An 11,421-nucleotide genomic window follows, 5' to 3' on the forward strand; every position below is an offset into this window, starting at 1 on the left:
ATTTGGCTGTGACATAATGATTCTGTAGGCACTAGTGTATAGACTACATATATTGATGATTTCAAGAGGGCCTTGGGTTTTCATTTCTGAGTTGTTGGTGGTTCTACTATTCGTTCTTCTTCAGTTAGACATTTCTTCTAAGTGTTTTTTTAATGCTAGTTCAGATAATAGTCCCAGCAGAGATGTAAACAAATTCAGAAAACATCATTAGTTCCTAATATATAATTATCTGCCTAATAAATTGTTCAAAAGCACAACCAAGGTGGTAAAAAGAATCCTGTTAAGGAATGTTGTGAGCAAGAAAAATCCAGGCTAACTAGTAGCTGGAGTTCTTTATTTAGTAAAGAAGGTTTCAAGAATTAGAACTGTTGAGTGCACTGATTAAGGCAACATCCTTCTGAGCTCAGAAGGGATGTTTTCTCTGCTCTCATTAAGTATTTGTAAAGCCTGCTTCTATGCAGTTTTAGAAAGCCTTGCTCAGTGTGAAATTTACTGAAGGCAGAATATTTGGTAAAGCTGCTAAAATCTGAGAAGTCTGTACTGAGCACATGTGAACAGCAGTCTCCTATCTATGCCCACCATCTCTCTTCCAAGCCTCCCCATACTTCACAGACTTTCATCCTGACAGAACTAGGGTAATCCTGTTTCAGGTCACGAGGTGTATTTGTCTGACATAAATGCTGATGTGTGCTAAATTTCAGGCTTTGGCTTTTAGGTCTGCGGATGCACAGCACAAAGGAAAAGTATCTGTCAGTTGGTGTATATATTGTTTTAATGAGTAAAATAGACTTCCCTTTTCTCTTCCCTGAGTAGCAGAATATTATTGTTAGGGCATTTTGAGGAGCTTTTGGCTAAATTGACATACCCTGAAAAAAGCAGTTGACACAGCTGAAATGGTTGATAATGACTTACACATGACTGATTAATAGGGCTTCATAAGAAACGCTGGGCAGTCATTAATTTTAATCCGGTATAGAATAGAGTCATCTGAGAGAATCCTAAAGCCATATTACAAGTAAAAGCTATATAGAAGTGAATGAGTTAACAAGTAATTTTTTTTTTACCATTTTTGTTCTGATTCTAATTTTGCTTGTAATAGAATGTGGTAATACAATTCCGTTCAAAGAATGTGGAATTAAAGTGCTATCTTTTTCTTACCTGGCATTAAAAACACCTGTTAATTACCAGCTTCTCATTAGTTATTCATTTTCATGCTGTTGCAACTGTTGATGAATTTCGCATGTGAGTGCTTGAAGCATTTGTCAGTATGCATTTTTGTTTTTTAAAAGCAGGTGTAGAGTAACTAGTGAATGTTCTTTCTACAGTATTTGATTGTTTACAGAATATTCTTTGTTTTAAAGATGGGGATACTAGCGCAACAGAGAGTGGTGATGAGGTTCCTGTGGAATTGTATACAGCTTTTCAACACACACCGACTACAATTACTTTAACTGCTACAAGAGTTACAAAAGTCAATGATAAGAAAAGAAAAAAAAGTGGAGAGAAAGAACAGAACATAGCAAAATGTAAAAAAGTAAGTGAATGTAATTTCTCATTTTACAGCTCCGTGTTATAAATTACAGCTATGTGACATCTCTTACCAAGAAACACTGGTTTTAAAAATCAGGCGATTGTTACTAATAATATTTTACTATCTGGGTTTAGCTTGAAATGTAATACTCTGCAGTAAATAATACAGTCTTCCCTGCCCCCCTCCAAATTCAAATTAATATACACTAGCCATGAAAGTTCAGTTTTATAATTGAGGCAGAATTTGTAAGGAGGAATTGCATTTACTGGACCACTTGATACAGGTAGAGGTGGGGCAGGACAAGCTTTGGGTACCCAGAGAAGAATTCTGTGTGTGAAAGTCTTTGGTTTTGATTGTTTTAAGTTCAGAAATGTTTGCTGTCAGTTGTCATGCTGTGACTTCAGGTTGATTTGTTTGAGTTGAAATTGTGTGGAATTGTCCTGTCAGAAAGTTAGCTGCTAAACTACTTTGGTAAACAGGTTATTGACATTGTACTGTTTTAGCTACAGGTGTAAACTATATAATATATGTGAAGAAGTAAAGTATGTGGAATTTCCTAAACTAACGAGTTCGTTTCGGCAGTTCAGTTTCAATGGCTTGGATGAGAATTTTCTCCTTTTAAAACTTAAAGTCAGAATTAGTTACTGGTATCTCTTTGGAAATGTTGAGTAAAACGTTTCCTTTTTTAATGAACGGTTCTGAATATAAATTTACTAACACATACTCTTGTGGTACTTCCCAACACTGTGTGAGACAATTTAAAGAATGAGATTTTGTTGTAGAATGACAAACTACTTTCAGAAGTTAACTTTACAGGATATCTGTGACACCTGCTTCCCCCTCCCCTCTTTCCACAAATAGTGTAGTGAAGGTTGTGGGCAATTTACAGGTTTACCTGATAAGTATGGGATGTTCCATAAGTAACTTTTCAGTCATTCTACCTTGAATTCTGCAGTTTTAGAGTCATGTTGTAATAAGGGAGAAAGGCAGGGTTATCTGGACTACTAGCTCTGACATCCAGTATGCACTTAGCTTGGAATTTTTAAAATATATTACCCTGTTTTTTAAAATATATTTTGTGAGATGTAACCTGTTGAGATTTCAGTGTAGTTTGTTCTGGTGTCATTGTCTTGCAAGTTTCACTGAGAATGGTCTACATTGAAAAGCTGTTAATTTGTTAATAGATTTTGAATTCCTTAAGAGATTTTATATTTCCAAAAAATATAATTATCTAATTTTGTTTCAGGCATTTCGAGAAGGATCCAGGAAATCGTCACGAGTAAAGGTAATGTGACTTTTGTTTGGGTTTTGTTTTAAACCTTAATTGTACATTGCTTAAATGATACGAAGTGTCAAGAGTGCAATTGGGGTTATACATTAAGCACCAGAATACTCTTGTGAACTAATGTACTACATAATTTAAAATTACTATGATGCTTAAGGGGACTACATCTTTATGTCCTGTGAAGTTAACTGAAATAGTATAGTGTAAATTTTTATTCTGAGAATACTTAGTTTTCAAGAGCGAGTGGAGGAATTAGAGCTCATTTGTGCTATGCAAGGGAGTAAAGTTGAGTGCGCACCTCTTTTGAACTTAGTGGCTGCAGCTTTTCATAGCGCTAAGCAACAAAAGAATGAGATGGCTGTATTGCATTTGAAAGCTAAAGTAGCAATTCTGCTCTGTTGTACCTCCATGTATTCATCTGGTGGGACTCTGCTCTCTACTGCCGGCATAGTTTAAGGAATCATGTTGGGATGTCTGCTTTATAAGATTTAAGTGCTATAGCAATCTTTAATTTTCTGTGAGATAAAAACATGCATGGTGTGAAAACTAACTGTTTCCCATAGTTTTTTCATTCTTGCGATATAAACAGGTGGGACACAATTTACACTTCAAATGTGTAAGATGTGACTTGTGAATAGTGAAGACAGAATTGGAGAGGAAAAATATCTATTTTGTATTTTTTGAATATGGTGTTTGTAAGGTTACGTTGTGTTTTTTCCTGGTTTCTTAGCATCACACCTTTTTTAATGCTGTTTGTGTGTATGGTTCTCTTGATGCATAACAGAAATTTAAACAGGTAAATTGAATTGCTGAACTGCTTGCTGTTTTATTAATGTTTAATAGTGTCTCTGCTCAGGTGGATAGAAAAGGGAGCATTTGTTGGCTGCTGCTCTCCGTAAGGAGCATTGGTTTGCTGCAGCCTGGCTGCTGCTTTGAGGTCTGGAGGTACAGTGGCACTTGCTTTAAAAGTGAAAGGATCTGAAGCACTGCAGAAGAAAATTGTTTAGTGAGGAGCAGATAAGGGGAGAAAAATGGTCTGTGCAAAACCTGTAATGTTAGTGTCACAACCTTAATGTAGTAGGTGTGGGATTTGTGAAGTTCAGTAAGATGTGAAGCAGAAAAAAAGATAACAGCATGACCCTTGAAGTTGAAAGGGGAAAATCAAATCTGTTTATTGTAGGATGGAAGCTGGAGTTCTCTATATTTGCATATGTTCACAAAAGTTGAGTAGGCAAGGAGATCTGACCCTCCAACTCCTGCACTTACGGATTCATGATGCAGAGCAGTTGTGGGAGGAAACAATGTCAGACTCCATTTTCATCCTGCTAAAAGCTAGAATCTCGAAAGGGGGAATGTATTCCTGAACTTGGATGGTATTTATGCAATGATAAAATTCCTAAAAGGACAAATGTAATGCTACTGAATTCAACTCAATGCTTTTAAGCAATGCAGAATTTTATACCAAACTTCCTAAAAAAACCCCAAACAACCCAAACCTTACATCAAATGCATACCTTTGCCCTTCACTTTGTGTCTTGTTTCAGGCTTACTTTTTTATTTTAATATCTTTTTCTCTACCTTGTAATATCTGGTCACTTTCTTTAATTTTTAGGGCTCAGCTCCAGAGATTGATCCTACTGACAGTTCAAACTTTGGATGGGAAACTAAAATCAAGGCATGGATGGATCGTTATGAAGAAGCAAATAATAACCAGTACAGCGAGGGTGTCCAGAGGGAGGCACAAAAAATAGCTCTGAGATTAGGCAATGGAAATGACAAAAAAGAAGTCAGCACCAGCAATCTGATTTTCAAACCTCCAGTAGAGGTAATGAGCTGTGCCGTGTTGTGTTACTGGATACTGGTTTTGTGCCATGACAAAGACAACCATTTAGAATTTAGATGTCATTTTTTTAAAAAAAAAAAAAAAAAGGACTTCACATTCATTTTCTATATCTTGTCTCACTAGATATAACCAACAGAGTTTTAACAACTTCTTCAGAATTTGTAATTGATTTTTATACATCCTGTATTACCCTGGTTATGTTTACACTTGCCTATCAGTTTGCATAAGCTAAGGTGTTAGTCTGAACCTGAACATTGGATTGTCCTTAGACTGTCTTTTGTGGTGATCATAACGTGGTAAAATTTGCTGCTGATTTTCTGCTCTGTGAGGAGTATCAGGAGAGGTTAGAGTAGATGAAAGTGTTGGAGTAGATGAAAGTGTTGAAGTTGGAATCTTACTTTTCTAATATGTGTATCAACATGTTACTTGTCCACATTTTTTCTTAAGGTATGGTAAGTGTTCTGGATGTTTGGGTACTCAGAATAGAATTTCATTTGCTAGTTCATGAAGGATGTTTCTGATGGTAGGTGATACTCTCATACTGGTATTTTTTTTTTTTTCTTAACTCTCGTGATCCTGTGATTTCTAGTTTATGAAGAAATTGTGCAATGTCTTTTTCTATTCTTAACTTACCAGCTTAAAATCAGAGCCATATAACAGACCTTAGCATTTTGTAGCAGAAATCTTGAGGAGTAGTTACTGTAGCAGATTAATGGAAGCATCTTTGCTTCTTTTCCTCAAAGACCATCATGGCATATGGGGCACCCTCCTTAGAGGAATATCCCTGCTTACAGAGCCTTTTGCCTACATAGAGGCTACTTCCTTTTTGATTGGTGATGACAGTTATGAGAGGTGTGAGTTCACTAATTGTCAGGGTATGTATTGGTTTTTAATTAAAAGCCATCCTTCCATCTAAGATACGAAAATAAATTTGGAAATTCTTTCAGGTTTCTATATTAAATTATTTTTTATTTTCCTGTTCTGTTTTTCCTTGAACAAATCATGAATGTCCTTTTATGTCTGCATGTTTTGTTTTGTTTTGTTTGAAGGAATTGAAGGCTTTTGAAAGTGTTATGCAAAACAATGCAGCAATTCATCCTAGTAGTGGTGAGCGTTAAGTGTGCTAAGGGATATAGTACTTGAATTGCAAGAACGTGAATGTGTTGGATTTCAGCCATGTGCTGAAGAACTAGGGCCAAAACATTCCTGGAGTCTAAATTTGTAACTAGTTGCATTGGCAGGGGAGCAGGACAGTTTGATCAAATCAGTCTGGAGGTTTAACTACAGAAAGGAGGGTTTCTTAGTTAATGTAGAATTATTCAGTAGTTGTGAAGGTATAATCTGCTGTTAATAATAATGGGAAAATGGTAGAAAATGGTACTTCATAAATTAACTTATGTCTTTATAGAGTTATGTGCAAAAAAACAAGAAAATTTTAAAAGCTGCCAAAGACTTGCCTCCTGATGCACTTATTATTGAATACAGAGGAAAGTTCATGCTGAGAGAACAATTTGAAGCTAATGGATATTTCTTTAAAAGGTATGTTTATTCCAAATGTTTTAGTAAGGTAACTGTTAAAATGCTGTTTTGCCAAACTCTTGCCTCAAGTACGAGTGGGTCTTAGTTACCAGCAGTGTGCTGCATTTTACTGTTGTCTGATGAAAAATCATTGTAGCTGGAATCTGGTCGCCCCCTTCTCTTCTGAATATCCTTACAGATCTGTTCAGGAGTTAGTTTCCTCTTCCTTTGTTCTTCCCTGGTTACAGGATTCCTGCATTCTCATTGGATAGTTGTGCACCTTAAACCAGAGATTGGCGGGTTCTGCCATCCTAAAATAATTCAGAAGGTGATTGCAAAGACGTTCTCTTTTGTGAGAGAAGTAGATTTTAAGTCCATGAGGCTGAGAATGGGATTGGACACAGGTCAACTTGTGGCTGCTGTTCTACTGCCAGAGTTCTCTAGTTGTTTAAGTTACTGAGCAATGCTGGACTGCTTCCTCCTTCCTGTGGATCATTTTCAGTGCTGCCGTTAACTGCACGGACACACCTACTTGGGAAATTGCAAGAGGCCTGTTGGGAGGAAAGAGAACACAGAGCTTTTGCTTGGTAAAGATGGAAGTGTTCCCTGGCATTTGTAAGAGCAGAGCTTAAAGCACGTCTTGGCAAAATATTCAGATGCCCTCTTTCTTCAGGAGGGTTGGGTGCTAGTGATACTGCAGGTGTTAGGCAGGGATGTGGAGGTGTTACTTTATTCTTTTTTTTTTTTTACATGATTGTATGAGACACCTAAATTTCTACGTGAGTTTCATTTTAGGACCTGCCATAAGAAAAGTTTAAGAAAGATGAATCTTAACCTCCTGTCTTCCATGTCTAGTGCTTGCCCCATTACTGTTCCTCCCTTTTGATTGTACGCGGAAGAATTACATTCAGGGCTGTAGCTCAAACTTTCTCCAAATGTAATCTCAGAATACCAAATGTACCAGTTAGAATCACAAAGCTTGAATATCAATGTGTCATTCTCAGATTAACCCACAAATTTGGTGTATTGTGCCAAACATCACGTTACAAAGCTAACTAGTGTGAAGAATGAGTGATACTTAGCATCTTTAAAAATTATAAAACTCTGGTTTTCTTGTATCTTTTTCAGACCATACCCATTTGTTTTGTTTTATTCCAAATTCCATGGGCTAGAAATGTGTGTTGATGCAAGGACTTTTGGAAATGAAGCTCGATTCATCAGGCGTTCGTGTACACCAAATGCAGAGGTGAGCCTATACATAAATTAGGTTTTATTTACTTTGAAGTCTCCTTTTCCTAGAGTTTCCCAACTGATAATTTGAGCAGTCCCTACAATTTCTATAGAGATACTTTTAAGAAAACAAACAAAACCAACAACCCCCCCCCAAACCCAAAACCAAGAAGAAATTCAGAAAAACCCCAAACTAATTCATGATAATATAATCATGTTCTCTTGAATATAGGTGAGGCATGTAATTGAAGATGGAACAATTCATCTTTATATTTACTCCATCCATAACATTCCAAAGGGAACAGAGATTACTATAGCATTTGATTTTGATTATGGAAATTGGTAAGTATTTGAGCATACTGTTCTAAAATACATCTAATGCTTACTAAGTTATGTTGTGATTCAGAGTGGCTTTTTTCTGTATCATTTACTTTCTTGCATGCTTTAATAACAGGGCTCATTAAGCACTGTATTTACAATGAACAGTGTGTGTGTGTGGGAAGGGTTTCTTCTGTATTTTTATTACTGTGTATCTGTTACTAATTTCAGCAATGTTGCAGTTGCTTATAAATGATGTGGAAAAGATGCAAACTTGAATATGAATAAAGATGTACTATTGAAATTTCTTGTATATAGGTGTTCTGTAGTGTGGGGAGAGTAGAGGGAAGAAAATTAGAACGATTTGGTAATGCCTTACTTATACTACAGAGGCACTCTGAAATAAGTTCAGGAAGACAGTGTTTGTGGAATTGAGTTATAAACTGTATTTGTTTAATATGTGATTAAGAATGTTCAAGTACACTGAATGCTTAGTGCTTTAGATTCTGTAACCTATTACACATTTTCCTGATTATAACTGCTGCTCCTTTGGTTAATTGGGGGAAGCTCTAATAAACTGTTGCTGTTTTCTCTAAGCATTGTTTTGAAATGGTAAAGGAAATAATCAGTTAAGTTCCATTCGCATATATAGGAACTGTTACTCAAACACCTCTTTGCAATCTGATGGCAAAATAAGGCCTTTGAGTGATACAATCTAGTAATGATTTCTGTTGGCTAGCAGGAAATGTTCTAGGGTGTAGGTACGTTGTGCAGGAACACCTAGGTTAATACTAACTTTGGAAACAAGCATTGAAGAACTTCTTTCTGTATGTACACTTGGTCCAGAAGCAGTCCAGCTGTTTCATGTTTTGCTACAGCAAGGTAATATACTTTTCTGTGGTCTGTTCATAAGTCAGCGTGGATGCAGTGCTGTGCAGACATGCCTTTACTACTGCTGGACCTGAACTAGTTATGTCAATAGAGTACTACCTGTATGAATCAACTTGGGTTCAGACTAGCTCAAGATACCTTGCACTGTTAAGTGTTGCAGACGTACTCCTACATCCCTCACATGAAGACAGCCTGAGAAATTGCCTGGTTGATGGGGTTTTTGGGTTATGTTATTTATCCTTTTAAAAGTATGCAGTAGTTGTGTTTAGTACCTGCAGCTGACAGGCTATGCAAATTGAATGTGTTCAAGTAACAGTTCCTGCATATCCAAGTTTAACTTCAAATGGTACAAAGTGACTCTGAGTTCTTTCCAGTGTGCTCGTTCTGTAAACTGTCTGCTGTCTTTGCATAAAGCAAGAACCTTGCCTTGCATGTGTCTGTTAATTTCTTTAATGTGGTGGTTATATTTCTACCAGAATATACTCAGGTTTTAGATGTCTTCTGTCTTTTAAGCAAATACTAACCTTGAATTTAAAAGAAGTCCCATGTGACAAAGAGCCACAAATCCTGTTAACCAGTACATGAGGTTTTTGAGTTGCAGCAGTATTGCATATCTGGGTGAAAACTTGAGTCACCTGCTTTTAATATGGTTGGTTTGCATCATAGCAGATGTTTAATGTGAAATGTATCAGCTTGTGTGATTTACTATTGAAAAGTCTTATTGCTGTACAGCCTAATCAAAATACACCTTCTTGTATTTGATTACTTTTAGTAAATACAAAGTGGATTGTGCTTGCCTCAAAGAAAACCCTGAATGTCCAGTTCTCAGGCGTTCTGAGCCTACAGAAAACATCAATACTGGATACGAAACCAGAAGGAAAAAAGGAAAGAAAGAGAAAGATGTTTCAAGAGAAAAGGAGACTCAAAATCAGAACATCACATTGGACTGTGAAGGAGCAGCCCCCAAAATGAAAATCGCAGATAATAAACAGAGGAAGCTCTCTCCCCTCAGGCTGTCCATTTCTAATAATCAGGTATTGACACAAAGATGATCAGAAAGAAATGCTTTTAAACACAACTACTCTCCTTTTGTAGTTACTAAAGGAATTTTAACAAATCGCTGAAAAGGGACATAGAGATTTATCAAAAATCATAATGATGGATAAGCTCTTTAGAGATTTTTTTTTTTAATAATACTCAGTTTTCCATAATACTTGATTGTGTTTAAAGATGTGTTGGTTTCCATACCAGTTGTAATTATACATTTTTCCTCTGAATTTCTTTGTGGATCTTTAATGTGAAAGCCTCATGTTATGATTCAAGAGTACCCATTCTGAAGTGTCTTTTGGTTAGTTGCATACGTTACTCAGGTGTGTAGTATTGTAAACATACCAGTAAGTAGCCCTGTTCCTATAAACAAATAAAAATTTCAACCCAGAATATTAAGTGTTGACTGCAGCTCTGTGTTTAGTAGAGCTCTGCAAATAGAGTTTGGGGAGTCAGTGGTAGTGAATTTTAAATTAATCTGTGGTTTTTTTTAATATGTCAGTTTGAAAGAACTAGTGGAGAGATCCATGAGATTAATTACTAATTTGATTTTGCAGAGCAGCTATTGAAGATAAATATCTAACATGAGCAGATGGTTACCTTAGTAACTATCTGTCTTTTTGGGGGGTGGTGGTGATTTATTTTTTTTTTCCTTCTATAGAGTAGAATCATAGAATCATTATGGTCAGAAGAGACCTCAAAGATCATCAAGTCTAACCCTATACCTGATGCCACCATGCCCACTAAACCATGTCTTGAAGCACCATATCTAAACATTTTTTGAACACCTCCAGGGATGGTGAGTCCACCACTTCCCTGAGGAGCCCGTTCCAATGCCTAACAACTCTTACAGTGAAGAAGTTCTTCCTAATATCCAGCCTGAACCTCCCCTGGTGCAACTTGAGACCGTTTCCTCTTGTCCTATCGCTCATTACCAGGGAGAAGAGACCAACCCCCACCTCGCTAGAACCTCCTTTCAGGTCCTTGTAGAGGACAATAAGGTCTCCCCTCAGCCTCCTTTTCTCCAGAATAAACAACCCCAGCTCCCTCAGCCACTCCTCGTAAGGCTTTTTCTCCAGTTCCTTCACCAGCTTTGTTGCTATGATGATTTTTGATGATGATTTAGAGAAAAAGGGATTTACTCTGTGATGTTAAAAATGAGCATATTGACCCCCAGTTTTCAGAAGATGATCAAATTGTTCAGGGGTTTTAGTGGCTAAATAACTTAAAAATGTTTTGAGGTCCAGAAGGCGGGGCATGTGACTGTTAAAAATTATGATGATCTCCAGAGAGGCAACATTTAAACTTTCTCGTCTTCAGTGATTTTTTTTGATTTTGTGTTTTGTTTTTAACAAGTGATAACATGCATTTGGAACCTTCTCCTGAGCTTTTAATGTAGCATACAGTGTTTATATAGAACTGTCATAGGAGAACTCGTATTGTTTTTTTGAAACTGAACTTGAAACAGTAGGAACTGTGAGAAGAACAAAGCTATTAAAACTTGTGTCTAAACGTAGAAGCCAGTCAATTAATAGCTTTTTTCCCTGGGATTAAATATATAATGCTAAGCTAAAGAAAGCATATGGGGAAAATTTAACTGCTTTTAAGACAAATGTTAAAAAAAGCTTTGTCTAGTCCTTTATGTAAAAGTGAAATTCCATATAGGACTAGTGAATGCCTAACTCTTTTCAAAGTTACTGTTTCATGGTTGGTTTGTGTGGAGGTTTTTTGTTTAGGTGTTTTTTGCTTGTGTTCCGG

General features: G+C 36.6%; 1 protein-coding gene across 1 annotated transcript in view; it reads left to right on the top strand.

Annotated features, from left to right (window-relative positions):
- Window positions 1-11,421, top strand: part of KMT2E (lysine (K)-specific methyltransferase 2E) — a 62,635-nt gene that overhangs the window by 32,704 nt on the left and 18,510 nt on the right. Inside the window, exons 7-13 of the mRNA XM_009709047.1 lie at window positions 1,362-1,534; window positions 2,778-2,816; window positions 4,429-4,641; window positions 6,068-6,198; window positions 7,306-7,423; window positions 7,640-7,749; window positions 9,389-9,650. Coding sequence (XP_009707349.1) covers window positions 1,362-1,534; window positions 2,778-2,816; window positions 4,429-4,641; window positions 6,068-6,198; window positions 7,306-7,423; window positions 7,640-7,749; window positions 9,389-9,650 — 1,046 coding nt within the window. The remainder of the gene's footprint in view (window positions 1-1,361; window positions 1,535-2,777; window positions 2,817-4,428; window positions 4,642-6,067; window positions 6,199-7,305; window positions 7,424-7,639; window positions 7,750-9,388; window positions 9,651-11,421) is intronic.

This window comes from Cariama cristata, unplaced genomic scaffold, assembly GCF_000690535.1.
Source record: "Cariama cristata isolate BGI_N322 unplaced genomic scaffold, ASM69053v1 scaffold1060, whole genome shotgun sequence".
Lineage (NCBI taxonomy): Eukaryota > Metazoa > Chordata > Aves > Cariamiformes > Cariamidae > Cariama > Cariama cristata.